Source organism: Diadema antillarum, unplaced genomic scaffold (genome assembly GCF_040938485.1).
Source record: "Diadema antillarum isolate AM-2024a unplaced genomic scaffold, OU_Dant_1.0 seq00000765_RagTag, whole genome shotgun sequence".
Classification (NCBI taxonomy): Eukaryota; Metazoa; Echinodermata; class Echinoidea; order Diadematoida; family Diadematidae; genus Diadema; species Diadema antillarum.
This window is the reverse complement of record NW_027271655.1, coordinates 457,007-475,340: the sequence shown is the minus strand read 5'-3', so window position 1 is coordinate 475,340 and position 18,334 is coordinate 457,007. Positions and strand designations below refer to the sequence as shown.

Here is an 18,334-nt window from a genome sequence, read left to right as displayed (position 1 = left end):
GTTTACGCACGACAGACGACGCACGACGCACAATGGACGCCGGAAAAAGAACGATCGCAATAGCTAATAAAAACTAACAACATATTTTCAACGACTTTTGGGACAGGAAGAGATAACCAGCAAAATTTTGAAAAATTACTTAGATAAATGTCAAGTTTTCATATGCATTTTACTGGTAGTTTGTGTTGATTGTGCTCAGTGTTCACTACAGCAACCAATATGTACGATTTAGAATACTCCTTATTTCTTGAGCCAATTAGGAAGTTTGTTTCTTTTTATGCTGGGTTTAGTCAGAATATGCATTCATTTGACTGTTTTGAACATTACTTGGTTAAGTTTTGAAGATAATACAATATCTGTCATATCAAGGCATGGACCCTGACTGAAAGTTACAGCAGTATATATCACAAATACAAACTTTTATGTTTCTCTAGGACTGTTCTGGATAAACCTCCACAGGAGTTAATCTTTAAATAGAAAATTTGAGAATGAAGTTAAGCATTTAAAGGGGGGAATTGCTAATCTAAAAAATTAAATAAATAAAGAAATAAGTGAAATTTTAACCCTTTTACTTGACCTTTGAGGCCCAAAACTTTCCCAAGAGAATCTTTATCTGGTAATACATGTATAAAGTTTAAAGAAAATACCTCCAGGCATTGCATAGGAAAGGGGGAAATAACAAAAGTTTAAGAATTTGAACTTGACCTTTGGCCTTGAGCATGTGCAACCAAGAGTTGATAGGCACAACTAATACATACACATGCCAAGTTTCATTTGGATACCTCAAATGCTGTCCATAAAATTGATTATGGGCGGGCAGATGGACAACCCAAAAACACACTGCCTCTGGTGACACTTCATGGCGGAGGCATAAAAATAAATAAAGACAACCACATTTACTGAAAAACAAGAAAAATTGAAAAGAGACACATATATGGAATATTTGGCCTGATTTGAACATTTAGTGTATACCAGTAATAATATTTTCCTATGATGTTAAATATGTCTGAAATTCTCAAATCATGAGAGAGAAGGTACAGACCTGGAGCCCGTTTCATAAAACTTGTCATCAGTGACAAGTTGTCATAGATGTAACAAGCTACTGAAATCCTTGCATCTGATTGGCTGATAGAAAATTTGTCATACAAATGTGGCAGTTGTTCATGATAACAAGTTTAATGAAACAGGCCCCGGGTCTCACTACACTAGGCTAAACAGTAAGTAATGAGTTTCGTTTCTTCCAAATATCTATAGATAGACTGAAATGGAGAAACTCTTCCGAGGGATTTGCAGCAGAACAGTGATTTGAATACAGGTGAAATTTCGCTGAAATAATTGGAAGCATTTATGAAAATGTGTCTTGCAATGAAACTCGTCTGGTATATGTGTCCATCAACTTTTAGTACAAAATGAAAAATCAAACAATGTTTCCATTCCACAATTCTTCATGTAGCAGCATGTCACTGCATAAGATGCAGCAATGTGAATATCATGACAGAAGCCTGAAAGAGACATATTACAAATCAAATAGAACAACTTCAGACACAAAACTATTACAGGTAAATACAGTTACAACAAACTTCTTGCTACCGGCAATTCTCTTTTGTTATATCAAAGTTTTCTTAGAGCCAAAAAGCAACATTTATAAAGATATGTAGGCAATAATTTCGAGCCCTAAATTTTTACTTCCCTCTGATGAAATTTTCATGATACTGTAAAATGAGAAATGTTTGCGTGCTGTCACAAATGTACACACTAGTAGTTATGTACATGTATGATGTACTGTATGCATGGTTGTTTTAATGTGTATGTACACAGGTTGACCAGATTAATGGAGAACATTCTATGTGGTATAGATTACATAGTACATACAGGCTGACCAGATAAGTGGAGAATTTTCTAGGTGGTATACAATGTAGCTATACAGTACATGCATGTAGCAGGAAATACATTATAGCTCACTCAATCTAGAATGATTTCACCCATTCCAGAAAGTTCTGGGAAGTGCTTACATGTTTGGCTGAGTGAGGCACTGTCCCTGTAGCCCAATGTGATTGGTAGTTATTCTTGGTAATGATGTTTTGTACATAGTTAGGCAGTGAGTCATCCAGGTTTCCTGGAACTCGGACTGGCTAGTAGGTTGGAGAGAGTTATAGAATGTGCTAGAAGGGGGTGAATGGATAGTATATAAGCCAGAGAAATTCTGCAGTAGGCAGAGTACCCAACACCTCTGCTCTGAGAGTTACGTCACTTCTGGCTCTGAAGCGACTTGTTATAGTCAGTCCTGTGTTACCTGCTGACCTGTTATGTTTGTGGAGATAAGGCCTGGGAGACATTTTGCCTGCAGATAATTAATTTGCCTACATTGAAGATAGACTCCATATTTTTATGTCAATGGACATTGCTACGGAAAAGCTGTGACGGGCTGGATTCCTAGCTGGACAATATAAAGTGAATCATCATTCAACGCATCGACTGGACGTGGTCGTTGGATTCTGCACATTTTGCTGGGAACATTATACTGTGGATCTATTGTGGACATATACCCTGGAATTATAACGCGGACTATTGTAACCTGTGCCTCTGGATTTACGTCGCAGGAATCATTCATCGGTGCATCGCGGATCATTCATTTGTGCATCGAACATCGTATCTGGACACTATCAGGGAACTGTAGCGACTTTGTGATAGTTTGGACGCATGTAAGTGATTCCATTACCGATTTGTAATTGTTTCTATTGATCATTATTGTACTGATGTGAAACCGATTACCAGTCTGTACCCACAATATCACTGTTAATAAACCGCCTGAACATCAGTTGATTGTTTCTTTTGTGCGATCATTCTCAGAGTGATTTTGGTCGTAACAAAATTGGGGGCTTGTGTCCGGGAAGTGAATTTAAGCCAAAATATAGAATTTGGAACGTTCCGGAATCCAGAATATTGGTACAGACAAAATACCAGTTGAGTTGATTGTTCAATTGTATATTGTGTGTTATACATTGTAACAATGTCAATCAGTACAATGGATGTTCAGGCATTTGTTCAGAGGACAGATTTGTCCCTCAAAGACTTGCAAAGGTTACGCAAATGTGATTTGACTGCTATTGCACAGCATTTGAATGTAGATGTTCCACAAGGTGTAAGAAAGGCAGAGATTCTTAACTTAGTAGCTGGTCACATGGAGCTCAAAGAAGAAATTGACACTCCAGATCAAGCTCAAATTTCTGATCAAACACGGCTTGAACTTGCTAGATTGGAAATGGAGAAAGAGAAGATGAGATTAGAAATGAAGGAAAGAATAGAAATGAAGAGAATTGAAAAGGAAATGGAGCAACAACTGAAATTGCGTGAGATGGAATTGACTCATGCACAGACTGTAAGAACTCATGAAAGGGCTCCCTTTGAATTTGATTTAGCCAAGAACATTCGATCGGTGCCAAAATTTGAAGAAAACAGAGTTGATGCATACTTTGTGTCATTTGAGAAGGTGGCTGACAGTTTGAACTGGCCACAGGAATTTTGGCCCTTGCTCCTTCAAAGTGTGTTTGTCGGCAAAGCAGCCGATGTGTACTCATCTCTCTCTGAAGAGCAATCACGTGACTATGCTACAGTCAAGAAAGCAGTGTTGAATGCTTATGAGTTGGTGCCAGAGGCGTACAGACACAAGTTCAGAAATTCGTACCGCAAACCAGGCCAGACACATGTTGAGTTTGCTCGTGAAAAAGAAATGATGTTTGATAGGTGGTACAGATCCCTGAAAGTGGATCAGGACTTTGATAACCTACGTGAGGTTGTTCTCTTGGAAGAATTCAAAAAGAGTGTTGCTTTCAGTGTGAGGTCACATTTGGATGATCACAAAGTGACAAGTTTCCATAAAGCAGCCTTGATGGCTGATGAGTATGAGCTGACCCACAGAAATGACAACAGACCACCTTTCAGGAATTTCTCTGGAAATAAGAGAGACAAAATTCAGTCGAGCAGTCCAAAGAATGTTGGTTCTGAAAAAGGCACGAGTTCTGAAACTTCATCAGCACCAAAGCCTCAATCTGACAAAGGGTCCAGTACAAGTGCAAATGTCATCAAATGTTTTCACTGTAACAAGACAGGGCATGTTAAGTCACAGTGTTGGAAGTTGCAAAACAAAACAAAGAAGGACTTGGGATTTGTCATGTCAAAAAGTGTCCTACCTGAAAACAGTGTCCCGTTCAGTGAAACACAGGCCATTGAAAGTCAATCTCCCAAATTCAAAGATAGGCTGAAGCAGGTGGATGAGAGCTATCGTAGCTTTTTGTTTGATGGTGAGGTGACCCCATGTACTTCTGGTGAGGCAGGTAAGCCAGTGGTCATCCTGCCGGATACGGGGGCCTCTCAGTCATTGATGGTGGATGGTGGTATGACTTTTCCACCAGACAGTGCAGTAAATGCAAAAGTTTTGATTCAGACTGTTGATGGCAGTTATATGTCAGTTCCACTGTATAGAGTGGATTTGAAGTGTGACCTAGTTTCTGGCCCTGTTACTGTTGGAGTTGTTCCTGAGTTGCCCATGGCAGGCATTGACTTCCTGTTGGGGAATGACTTGGCTGGGGACAAGGTGGTTGCGTCTCCAGTTGTTTCGGATAAACCAGTGGTGGTTGCTGAAACTGAGCAGTTGCAGGAGGAGTTTCCTGGGATTTTCCCAGATTGTGTTGTGACTAGGTCTCAGGCTCGTAGAGCTGTTCAAGATGATGCGGATTCTGTTGATGTGGAGGAGAATTCTGGTGTTTGGTTGGCAGAAACCTTTTTCAAGGATTTGAATGATGGGGTTGCTGTATTAGGCTCCGAGGCTAACAGTGATGGGCTGTTTAGCAAGTCTTCCTTGGTTGAAGCACAGCAGGCAGACTCTGAGTTGAAAGGCTTGTCTCAGACGGCGTGTTCTGAGGCTGAGGCTGAAAAGGTCCCTGAGTGCTATTATGTCAAAGATGGCATTTTGATGAGGAAGTGGAGACCTCCCCATAGGCCAGCTGATGAGGATTGGACGGTGGTCCGTCAAGTTGTTGTCCCTCCTAGTTACCGCGGTGAGATCTTGAGGATTGCTCACAAGTTACCTGTTGGCGGCCATTTAGGCGTCAGAAAGACAAAGGATCGGATCATGAGGCATTTTTATTGGCCGGGGTTGAATGTGGATGTGGCTGAGTTTTGCAAGACTTGTCACACATGTCAGGTGGCTGGTAAACCACAACATTCAGTGAAGCCGGCGCCATTGATTCCGATACCTGCGTTTGAAGAACCGTTCAGTCGGGTTTTAGTCGACTGTGTTGGACCTTTGCCTAGGATTAGGTCGGGTCATAAGTACCTCTTGACAATCATGGATATGTCCACACGGTTTCCAGAGGCTATCCCATTGCGAAATATCACTGCTAAGACTGTGGTAGATGCTCTAGTGCAGTTTTTCACTAGGTATGGGTTGCCCAAGGAAGTGCAGTCTGACCAAGGGTCAAATTTCATGTCAGGCATATTTCAAGAGGTGATGTATCGTTTGGGTGTGAAGCAGCTGAAGTCGTCAGCTTATCATCCCCAATCCCAAGGTGCGTTGGAGCGCTACCACCAGACCCTAAAGACAATGATTAGGGCATTCTGTGAGGAGTATCCCGAGGATTGGGATAAGGGCATCCCTTTCCTGCTATTTGCAACGAGGGACTCCCCAAATGAGTCGACGGGTTTCAGCCCATTTGAGTTGGTGTACGGTCATGAAGTTAGGGGCCCACTGAAGCTCATCAAAGAGAAATTCATGACTGAGGATGATGAGGTCCACCTACTTGACTACGTGTCAAAGTTTCGTGAAAGGCTTTCAAAGGCTTGTGAGGTAGCTAGGGAACACTTGAAAGTGTCACAAGACTCTATGAAGAGAAAGGCAGACAAAAATGCCAAAGCCCGAACTTTCAACCCAGGTGACAAAGTTCTTGTACTGCTGCCCATACAAGGTGAACCACTGAAAGCCAAGTTCAGTGGCCCATACAGTGTCAAAAAGAAACTCAATGATGTGAACTATGTGATCAGTACGCCAGATAGACGAAAAGATCAGAGGGTGTGTCACATAAACATGCTGAAAGAGTACTACGAGAGAAAGGCTAGTCAGCCGGTAGGCGTAGCTCAGGTGGTAGTAGAAGAAGTAGATGAAGAGGGAGAAGCTCAAGATGAGAATGGAAGTGAGCCCTCTAGTGCCAGGTTGTCTAACTCAGAGATGTTAGGGAAAGTAGATGAGGCACTGAACTACCTACCTGAAAATCAGAGGAAAGATGTGACTAGTCTGTTACATGAGTACAAAGAACTGTGTAAAGACAAACCAGGTTGCACCCCTCTGGCTGTACATGATGTTGATGTAGGAGATGCTGACCCTATCAAGCAAAACCCTTACAGGTTAAACCCGAGCAAACTGCAAAAAGTAAGGGAAGAGGTTCAATACATGCTAGACAATGACATAATAGAACCGAGTAAAAGCAGTTGGAGCTCCCCAATCGTCATGGTGCCCAAACCGGATGGGTCTCAAAGATTCTGTATGGATTACAGAAAGGTGAATGCCGTGACGAAAACAGACTCTTTCCCCATTCCCAGACTAGAAGACTGCATTGACAGGGTCGGAAATTCTGCATATGTCAGTAAAATAGACCTTCTAAAGGGATACTGGCAGGTGCCCTTGACCGACAAAGCCAGAGAGATTTCTGCCTTTGCTACACCAGATGGCTTGTTCCAATGCAAAGTAATGCCATTCGGCATGAAAAATGCTCCAGCCACCTTCCAACGGCTGACAAACCAAATCATTGCCGGACTTGACCACTGTGTAGTATACATTGATGACATCCTTGTGTATAGTGACACGTGGGAGGAGCACATTACACACTTGCGGCAACTTTTTGATCGACTCAGGGAGGCCGGATTGGTGATTAATCTGGCAAAGAGTGAATTTGCAAAGGCCAAAGTGGTGTATCTCGGGCATGTAGTCGGTCAGGGACAAGTATTGCCAAGAGAAGCCAAGGTAGAGGCTATACTAGGCTTTCCCATTCCCCAATCCAAGAAGGAGTTGCTCAGATTTCTGGGCATGGCTGGTTTCTACAGGAAATTTGTACCAAATTTCAGCACTGTAGTCACCCCCCTAACAAACCTGCTGAAGGGCAAGGCAAAGTACACCTGGACTGATGAGTGTCAAAGAGCCTTCGAGAAACTAAAGGCAGTCCTTGCTAATGAGCCTGTTTTGGCAGCTCCTGACTTCGCAAAGCCATTCAAGGTGGCAATAGATGCTAGCGATGTGGGAGTGGGAGCGGTTTTGCTCCAAGAAGATGAAGAAGGCACTGAACGACCAGTTAGCTACTTCTCCAAAAAATTGAACACATACCAGAAGAAGTACTCCACAATTGAGAAGGAGGCTCTCAGTCTCATCCTTGCCCTCCAGCAATACGAAGTGTACTTGACAAATAGCAAAGGGGAGATCACAGTCTATACTGACCACAACCCCTTGGTCTTTTTAGACCGGTTCAAAATGAAGAACAACAGATTGTTCAGATGGAGCATGATGACGCAGCCATATGCACTCAAAATCAAACATGTGGCAGGCAAAAACAATGTAATTGCCGACGCTCTGTCAAGAGTGTAACATGAAGAGAGTATTAAAGGTGAAAAGTTTTCACCGCATATCATTTCCAGTGTATGTGTTAAGCATATTCATTAATGTGTGCAAAACAGTTTGATATGATTGTATAAGCTCCGAGAATCCAAGCAATATCATTGTAAATAGTATCCATGGAAAGAGAACATGGAATTAATACAGCTATCCAAAAGGCATGTGATAGTATGTGATTATTGTTGCTTGACTTGGACTTTACCTCACATTCATTGTAAATAACAATGAGAAATTGTGAAGGTAAAAGAAACCCTTGCTACAGCAAGGCTTTCTTTTTCCCATGGGGGATGGTGTCACAAATGTACACACTAGTAGTTATGTACATGTATGATGTACTGTATGCATGGTTGTTTTAATGTGTATGTACACAGGTTGACCAGATTAATGGAGAACATTCTATGTGGTATAGATTACATAGTACATACAGGCTGACCAGATAAGTGGAGAATTTTCTAGGTGGTATACAATGTAGCTATACAGTACATGCATGTAGCAGGAAATACATTATAGCTCACTCAATCTAGAATGATTTCACCCATTCCAGAAAGTTCTGGGAAGTGCTTACATGTTTGGCTGAGTGAGGCACTGTCCCTGTAGCCCAATGTGATTGGTAGTTATTCTTGGTAATGATGTTTTGTACATAGTTAGGCAGTGAGTCATCCAGGTTTCCTGGAACTCGGACTGGCTAGTAGGTTGGAGAGAGTTATAGAATGTGCTAGAAGGGGGTGAATGGATAGTATATAAGCCAGAGAAATTCTGCAGTAGGCAGAGTACCCAACACCTCTGCTCTGAGAGTTACGTCACTTCTGGCTCTGAAGCGACTTGTTATAGTCAGTCCTGTGTTACCTGCTGACCTGTTATGTTTGTGGAGATAAGGCCTGGGAGACATTTTGCCTGCAGATAATTAATTTGCCTACATTGAAGATAGACTCCATATTTTTATGTCAATGGACATTGCTACGGAAAAGCTGTGACGGGCTGGATTCCTAGCTGGACAATATAAAGTGAATCACCATTCAACGCATCGACTGGACGTGGTCGTTGGATTCTGCACATTTTGCTGGGAACATTATACTGTGGATCTATTGTGGACATATACCCTGGAATTATAACGCGGACTATTGTAACCTGTGCCTCTGGATTTACGTCGCAGGAATCATTCATCGGTGCATCGCGGATCATTCATTTGTGCATCGAACATCGTATCTGGACACTATCAGGGAACTGTAGCGACTTTGTGATAGTTTGGACGCATGTAAGTGATTCCATTATCGATTTGTAATTGTTTCTATTGATCATTATTGTACTGATGTGAAACCGATTACCAGTCTGTACCCACAATATCACTGTTAATAAACCGCCTGAACATCAGTTGATTGTTTCTTTTGTGCGATCATTCTCAGAGTGATTTTGGTCGTAACAGTGCATTTTAATTTCGAGAATCTCGCGTGAGCCAAGACCGCAGAATTAAAATGCACATGAAAGTTCTCATCTAAACTACACGCATTGAATGTTAGAGGCAACAAAGAAAAAAACAAGAAAAAAAATTTCATGCCGCAAAAATATTGTATTTTACACTACAGTAACTGTGTTCATTATGACAGGATTGCATTATTATTCCACGTCATTCTACTCTCAAAACCATCACGGTTATGAAATTCATCATCAGTAATCTAATCCAATGTAATCAGTTCAAATGAAAGATCGTACCACCCTGACAGGAAAGAAAAATGGGACATTACCACAAGTCATCTTTGCATTACCTCTTGAACTGCTGCTGGCAGTACTGTGTTGGGTGGAGAGAGCAGTGGCGTGCTTGTTGAGACTGTTCTCTGTTTATGGTACAATTCAAGCAACAAAATAAAATACAGTCACTCACAATTTACCAACAGTTTTCTATCTAGGTAATGATATGATTTCAGCTACATATTTTATGCTCTACATGCCACACAGAAATGCATTTTTATCTTATACAGGTTTCAGGGCTACCGACGGCTACCCATCAAAATCAGGGAGAAAGTGTAGTGCTACATGCATCTTAACAGGCAAAAGCAATTTCCTGAATCAGGAAGGCATTCATATTCTCCTGGCAGGTCATGGCCAAATACTGTATACGCCGAATATTTTGCAAGGTTTTTATTTTTGGCGAATTCTGTGAGTTGGTTGCTATTCGCAAATTCAAAAACACGACAAAATATTAACTCTGAATCCGACATGAAAGTGCATTCAACATTCTGCCTTTAGTCCTGTATTCCACAATCACAAATCTAACCACTCGCAAAAATGTAGTGAAGTTCCGATTCTTAACAAATTAGACTCGCTAAATATATGGCATACACAGTATCAAAATTTTCAAGGCATCTCCACCAGAATCAAGGAGACTTGGCCACACTGATGTTTGACTCCTTCCCCGAATAATTCATGCATATCATCAAGAAAGTCAAGAATGCACTGCTAGAAAATAGTGGTATGTTCCAAAATGATCTGTCCCTCTTATGAGGTATCCCACAGTAGAATAAAGATACTGGCCATGATATCTTCATATCTTGCCTAAAGCTTATTTCTTTGTCTCCTGTTATATATGCATGTAAGTAGTGAGCTCAGGTACACTACTTAAGCTGCGGCTATGCAATGAGTGACAACAACACAGTTCATATTGGCTTTACAGAGTGATAACACATTACTTACGTGGAAACTGTATTATGCTTGCCTTCAACTTGCACAATTCTTTTTTTTAAACCGATGGTAATGCTGCAGTGTGTCCTTACAGCCAGATTGATCACACAGAAAAACCCCCCAAACACAACCCAAGGATAATTTCTCGGAGACCCCAACTCTCCCGTTTTTGACGGGAGATCTCCCACCGAAAAACAATTTTTTGCAAAATCTCCCGTTCTCCCACCCTGGCTCTGTGTCTCCCGGTGGAAAGGATTTCTTACTTATTGCTATCGTATGTTGAAAAAATAAGCTTTAGATAGCACCAGAGAACATCTAGAACCCTAGGAACTTCGCGCTTCGCACACATCAACTTGGAGTCTCCCGTTTGCTAGGGGTTTCGGGCGGGAGAATCTCCAGATCAGAAGGTGCTTGGGGTTGGAGTCTCTGATTTCTATGTCTCTTTGTTTTAATTACAACCTGAGATTCTTTGCAAACGTTTAAATAGACGTACTGGATCAAATGCAGGCATGTTAAACTTGGCTGGCTTCTGACCCATGAAGAATTCCTCTGGCGTCTTGAAAGGCAGACCAATATTGAGAGCAAACTGGGAGAAGAGAAAACATTGATCAATATGAAATGTTATGACAAGGTTATATACGGTCCAGATAACAAGAAAGATCACTTCAATCACTTGTCATATATACATAGAAAGAGCATGAATAATCACTTCATACCTGCTGACTTCAAATGTCTAATGACATAAGCCATTAAGTCAGTCAATCGATGCCGTGCCAAGTTCACATTTTTAATTCAAATGCATAGACCTGCCCAATCGTCATATGCCAAAGTACTTTGTAAGCTTCACAAGTAATTCAGTTCGTAACACAAATAGCTTGCGCTGAGTGGTGATTGAATAATGGTGTTATATATAAAATGGAGATAATGTTCCCATCAAGAGAATCACCTCCCAAAATGAAAAACTCCACAATCCTAATAGGCAAAAGGCAGCCAAATTATTTTTGGAACCCACTTACCAGGCGGTCACTGCATGAGAAATCCTTTTTCTTCTTTGGGGCCCAGTCTGCGGGTCTGCCTGCAGCATCTAGAAAAACAAAGACATTAATAACAATGAAGTACACAAAACAAAACAAAACAAAAAAATGAAAACCTCAGTTTGATGTAAAGCAGGGAATTTAGAATTTGATTGTGAGCCATGTCTCACATCTTTTTCACTGGAAACTTCCAAAAATTTTGATGATGTTGTGACAAAGGTTTATAGTGCATAAACACATAATCCATGAAGTTTGACAGCGTGAATTCATGGTCCACATTCTTTCCATTTAATCTCCCTGTCATCTGCAATCATGTTGATACATGGTACATGAAATTTATGAAATTTCCTCTCACCTCCAACATACATGCTGGCCTTCATATCAATCGTGATCCCGTCATTTCCTTTGGATTTGAGGTAGTTCCACATCCCCATTGCTGGCTTCCGATACATACCGCCAGACGTAGCAGCAAAGGCCTAGGTGGGCAAAAAGCATTTATACTTTCCAAGCAAACATGTATGAATGATGTCAGGACATTGCTTCTTAAGATAGTGAAGTAATAATAATAATAATAATAATACATACAATTTGTTCAAGGCACTTCACATCAAAGCAAAAAGACTGAAAATACTTACCATAAAAGAAGAAGACGAAAAAGAAGACATGAAAGTCTGTCTTCAAAACGCACTGTCAAACAAATAAGATTTTAAGTATACATTTTTATCCTGTGCTGTGGGTAACACTACTTTTCATACTTGTAAATATTGGTAAGACAATATGGTAATGTCCAAGAGAGAAAAAAAAACATGCCGGTCATATTTGTAGGTTTTACAGATTGTCAATTACACAAGTGCTTAAACTGGTGGGTTATCTTACTTATTTGTAAGGTTCCATGAATTCCAGATCAATGTAAACTGACATGACTACTCAGAAACGCTGACAGACATCTTTAAGCGAATAACAGCTTCATTAAATATTGAAGAAGTTAAATTTCCATAATAATCTCTTCTGCAAAGTGCTGTACAAATTAAACAAACACAACACATTTGTACACAGAGCACCATTTCTTCACGGCTCAGCGGTATGGGAGTACGGTGTTATTGTAGTAAAATGAGATATGCCATCAACATGAAATCTTTGATGACATAAGATGTGCCATTATGAATTGTCATGTATATACAGATATGAACAGATAAATACACAAAGAATGCAATTACACACTTCATAAAATTCCTGAGACCCATTTCATAAAAAGTCTTTATGATAGCAACTCTTGCTAGAATGGCAATTGTCATGGTAATGACAAGAATCCAGCTTCCTGATTGGCTGTTGCTATTGGAGGTTGCCATTCAAGCAAGAGTTACTATCCTAACATCTTTTATGAAATGGGGCTCTGGAGTCACATTTACCTCCACCATGTCATTGTTGTTCATACATCACTGATGTGTGACATGTTTGTGTGATCTTGTGTGAACATTGATATTTTATTGCCAGTTCTTACAAAAATTATCAACCTTTCTCTGACAAGTGGACACTTTCACAGGAATTGGAAGTTGGCTATAGTTAGGCCATTATTGAAAAAGTCCGGTGCAGATTTACAGTTTTCAAATTGTAGACCTGTTAGTAATTTGCAATATGTGTCCAAACTGGTTGAAGCAGCAGTAGCAGGTCAAATTCAGCAACATCTTGTAACCAATGATTTACTACCACCGATGCAGTCAGCATATAGACAAAACCACAGCACAGAAACAGCCCTATTAAAGGTGAAGAATGATTTGCTGTTAGCAATGAATAAGCAACAGGTGGTATTTTTAGTTCTACTGGACACGAGTGCAGCTTTTGATTTAATTAGACACGACATTCTTGTGAATATTCTCCAAACACATTTTGGAATAACTGACAGAGCATTGTCATGGTTTGAGTCCTATTTGAATGATAGGAGACAGAGGGTTCAGGTCGATTCCAGTATGTCCAAGGAGTTTGATGTACCCTGGGGTGTGCCCCAAGGCTCCTGCCTGGGTCCCCTTCTTTTTACTTTGTATGCTAGTAGGTTGTTCCATGAAATCTAACACAAATTCCCAGAAGTAATGTGTCATACCTATGCGGATGATACACAGCTGTACATATCTTTTTCACCTACTGCAGCAGATGAGAATTATACTGTGTCCATTATAGAGCGATGTACACCCTGTATTGTGCATCTTCACAAATGGTTATTATCCAACAATCTTCTACTCAATGATAAGAAAACCGAATTTGTAATATGTGGCACTCAACTGCAAGTTTCAAAATTACGCACTGAAAGCCTGAAAGTGATTGATGTTGATATTTATCCTGTTGATTCTGCACGGAATCTGGGAGTGTGGTTTGATTCACGCCTAGCTTTTGACAGACATATCTCTGAAGTATGTAAAAATTCATTTTATCATTTGTTTAATATTGCACATATTCGGAAGCATTTGACACGGGAAAGTACTGAAAAAATCATCCATGCGTTTGTCACAAGCAGATTGGATTATTGGAACAGTTTATTTTATGGCTTACCTTATAATCAATTAGGTAAACTACAAAGGGTGCAAAATGCATGTGCTAGATTAGTTTGTAATTCTCCTTGTTTTTCTCATTGTCGTCCATTACTACGAGCATTACATTGGTTGCCTGTAAAGCAGAGAATTATATTTAAAACTCTGCTAATTGCATATAGAGCCATTCATGGTACAGCACCAGTGTACATACAGGAACTTGTAGAGTTAAAAACATCACTTCAAACATTTTATCATCTCCGGAGTTCACGGGATCAAACATTATTGAAATATCCATCGGGGAAATCAAAAGTTACTCTTGGTGACAGGGCATTTTTGTACGCTGCACCAAAATTATGGAATAATCTCCCTTTGTTTGTAAGACAAGCAGTCACAATTAATGAGTTTAAGGCCAGGTTAAAAAGTCATCTCTTGAAGTAGTGTATTTTCTGTTTGAATTTCTTGTATGCATGTCATTTTGTAATGCGCAGTAGAGTATATTATAGTAGCTGCGCAATATAAATGTCCTTTTATTATCATTATTATTATCTACAAAGCTAATGAGTCTTCTTGAGACTCTTACATATTAAAGGGTGTGTACAGTTCTGGTCGAGGTGAGGATTTAGCTTTTAATGTTTTGCGAGATATTCAGAAACCACTCTATGAGATGTCAAAGAGCATGCAATTCTAAGGGGTATCAAAGTTTATTGATGAAAATCGGTTTTGAAATGGCTGAGATATCCAAAAACAAGGTGAAACAAAGAGATCCTACTAAAAGGCGTGGCCTGTCGCCTTTTATTATTATCACTTTTTTGGATATCTCAGCCATTTGAAAACCAATTTTCATCAAATAAACGTTGAATCCTTCTTAAAATTACATGCTCTTTCATATTTCATAAGAGGTTTCTCATTATCTCACTTAGGAATGTTCAAAACATGAATCCCCACCTCAACCAGTACTGTACAGTCCCTTTAAAATCAAGACATTGGTTCAGTTGTACCTGAAGGGGTACCCCCATCTTCCTCTGCACGTTGCCCAGTTTCCTCTTGAACTCCTTCACTGTCATTTTGCCGCGGCTGATCCCAAGCTGGTTGGTGAAAATCACAATCTGCCAACATCCAAGCATAGAGGGCAGCATAATAAGAAAGATCTCATTGACAACAGCTTTGTTGAGGTTTCATTCAAACCAGCCTGTCAAGACTCCACAAGTCAGTCAATTCTAATATGAATATCCTTCCTTCTGAATATTGAGACAGTTGTCCAGCATTACGCTGGCAGATAATGTGCAATTAGGAGGCAAGAGAAAAAGGTGTCAACTTTATGTTTGATAAGACAGCTGGCATAACCCACTACTTTCTGTCAAATATTCCTCCCAGTTTTTTTAGTAGTAGGTGGATGGATGAACAGTATTTATGAGTGATAAAGAGCAAGTGCATGAAACAGTTTAGGACTAAATGACCAAAAGGACATACAAGGTTGTAAATTTCACCGAGTCTGCAATAAAACACAAGAAAGAAAAGTTTAGAGTGAGGGAAGGATAGAGATGAAATAATAATATGCAACAATACATTCAATAGCAGACTTTTTCCACACTACGGACCACCATAACCTTTGGCCTAATAATACTCCAGCAGGTGATGCTCAAGAGTAAAGAAGGAATTCAAAGAGAATGAAAAGTGTCTGATTCCTTTTGGAAATATTCCTCCATCTCAGACTTTTCCACAGGGGAAACAATGAATGAAGAAGTACAAAAGAAATGGATAACAGCAATAGAGAAACACTGGTCACGGTGTTAAGTTCATAAAGACTGCTTGTGGAAAGGGAAAAAAAAACTATGCAATAGTGAAACAAAATGGAAACTTTAAACAAAAACCATCATCAACAAGAAACTGAGCCTGGCCCCGTAAAAGAAGGGACATTTGTTATTTCTCTGGGCGGAAGGTACAAAGTAATGTATCATGGTTTGGTAGCAATTTTTACCTTGTAGCCTTCACTATGTAGCTTCTTTAGTCTGCCAGGGACTTCTGGGTAGATTATTCTGCAACAACAAAAAACAAAGATTCCTGACATTCAACTACATGTATGTGCATGAAAAATGAATTCTAAATTGCCAAATATCATTTGAAACAAATGATAAATTGCACAATTCCTGCAACTATAAATTTCTCATAGGAATGCACACTAAAGCAAATATCATGATTAGATGAACATACAAGTGTCCTCTTTGCAGGTATTAACTTTAAGGCACAATAAAATAATAAATGGATCTTTGGTATCATCACTCATTGATAGAGTGATATACATACTTCTACCACTGAATACTAATCATAAGAGACCCAGGGGTCTTGCGCTCACCCGAGTATTGCAAGTTCACCTCCCAAGCATTCTTGCAGACTCTTATGTCAGAAAATTGCAATTTATGTTTGGCATACCGTGCAGATATTTCATGGAAGCAATTGTCATGGAACCCCTAGCAACATCAAGTGCATGCAAACTGATTTCAGAGTATTGTAACCTATTTGGCAAGAACAGATGCACAAGCTAGCTTGGAGAAAATATCCACAAATTTGAGTACATCGGGACACGGCCCTTTCTCTTCCACAACAAACTTACCGCCAGTCATCAGCGTTTTGTGGGAAGACCTTTCCTGAAGCAGTTGTTATGAGTGTGCCATCCATGTCAAACCCCACAATCTGCAGGAGGGATTCATGAATCGGAAGATCAGAAGTCGACAAAAATGGGCTGCTTGAACACAAACAAGAGATATCCATTCAATCTTTAGTTTAAACAGTAGATGTATACTGAAATGAGTAATGATCGAGGGATTACGTAACACGCATGTTCATCAAGATTGGTCTTCTACATTGCAACTCCATGACAAAGATCACATTCTTCTCATTTCAATGCCATTCAGTCCAATCCAAAGATAGGGTGGAGCACGAAAAAGTGATAAATATCCAACCTGCTGGTGGCATCTACAATGTAACTGCTGAAATTCATCTTTATTAGTTGATTAATTTCTGATATTTACCACATTAGGATTAATCTATATATCATCAAAACATTTCATCTTTGTAATCTTTTATATCTCTGCACCTTTCTCTTTGGTGACCAATCATTCAACATACATTTTATAGAATCTGTCTCTCTCCGATACTTCTTTCATATTCTTCCTACATCAAGAACCTGAAATGCACACAGGTGTACTGATGTTTACAGTGATACATTTTTCACTCAAAAGAGTTCCTACTGACCTTTGACCCCGCCTTCACCCCAACACTCTTAAACACAAGCAGTTTGCCCTCTTCCTTCCACTCCTCCACGGTGGAAGGTTTGCCTGACCCGGCAGCAGGTGCAGCCTTTGCCGAGGCACTCCCATCTCCACTCCCAGATTCCCCTGCCTCACGATGCTCTCTGTGATGCCGACTGGCTGATCCCTCCTTTCTTGCTTGCTTCTCTGTGGCTTCCTTGGCTTTACGCTGGAGAGCAGCCAGTTTCTGATCGATCTCGTCCACTGGATTTCCGTTCTCATCATCTTCTCTCTCTGTCTTGCTCTTCTTTTGCGCAGGCTGGAAATTCCCTGCCCGTGAATTGGCCTTACGCTCAGCCTTACTGTCATCATTATCATCATCCTCATCATCATCTCTGTCGTCATCCAGTGTTCTCTTCTTGGATGAATGCGAGTCTTTTGCCACTTTTGTTACTGGAGATTCTGACTTTTGAACGGTCAGGTCATTTGACTTCTTCACAGATCCTCTATCATTTCCTGCTGATGGCTGATTTGAGGAAAAGCGGATGGCGTACTCATATTTACCAACCAATAGCTGCAATTTCTCTCCATTGGCTAGTTTAACACCAGACTCTTTCTGAAGTTCATTGCCCTGGCACCATGCAGGATTTGGACCAAGCTGGAAAAAATACAATAATACACTATTCAGCACACATTTGCTCAAAACACACAGGTACACAAATAAAAACTTCAAACATATCATACTGACATCATAAAAACATTAGTGTGTAGTACAATAACCCATTCATACCATTTAAGTCTAACTGTGAGTTTCCACACTAATTCAAGTTATCAAAACTTTACACTAAAAATTCTGATTATCAGTTATCATTCCATCACAACATCAGCATGCTTGGGCATCATCCTAACACTGCATACCTAGACGTAATCATTCATTAATATCAAATTTCAAGAAATGTGCTCCTTTTGTTACAGCCCAGGTCAAAATGTCAACCTGCTGGTTCTTTTGTGTTACCAATAGAAACAACAGCTCTGCATGTAAACAACATTATCGTCCAGAATTTTCATGCACCCATCCATTAATTGAAATCAACTGCCTCCCCGACAAATAAATAAAACAAGAGCCCTCAGTGTCTGTGCAAAGTCACATGACAAAATAACTGGATAGCTTTATGACAGCCAGTAGAAATATGC

The 18,334-nt window shown here is 40.1% G+C and overlaps 1 protein-coding gene across 1 annotated transcript in view; it reads right to left on the bottom strand.

Annotated features, from left to right (window-relative positions):
• Nucleotides 1-18,334, bottom strand: part of LOC139738702 (bifunctional polynucleotide phosphatase/kinase-like) — a 36,625-nt gene that overhangs the window by 16,534 nt on the left and 1,757 nt on the right. Inside the window, exons 3-10 of the mRNA XM_071649337.1 lie at nucleotides 17,145-17,798; nucleotides 16,504-16,583; nucleotides 15,871-15,928; nucleotides 14,891-14,998; nucleotides 11,723-11,843; nucleotides 11,350-11,417; nucleotides 10,827-10,919; nucleotides 9,421-9,489 (exon numbers count right to left, since the gene is read on the bottom strand). Of these exons, the coding sequence (XP_071505438.1) occupies nucleotides 9,421-9,489; nucleotides 10,827-10,919; nucleotides 11,350-11,417; nucleotides 11,723-11,843; nucleotides 14,891-14,998; nucleotides 15,871-15,928; nucleotides 16,504-16,583; nucleotides 17,145-17,798 (1,251 nt within the window). The remainder of the gene's footprint in view (nucleotides 1-9,420; nucleotides 9,490-10,826; nucleotides 10,920-11,349; nucleotides 11,418-11,722; nucleotides 11,844-14,890; nucleotides 14,999-15,870; nucleotides 15,929-16,503; nucleotides 16,584-17,144; nucleotides 17,799-18,334) is intronic.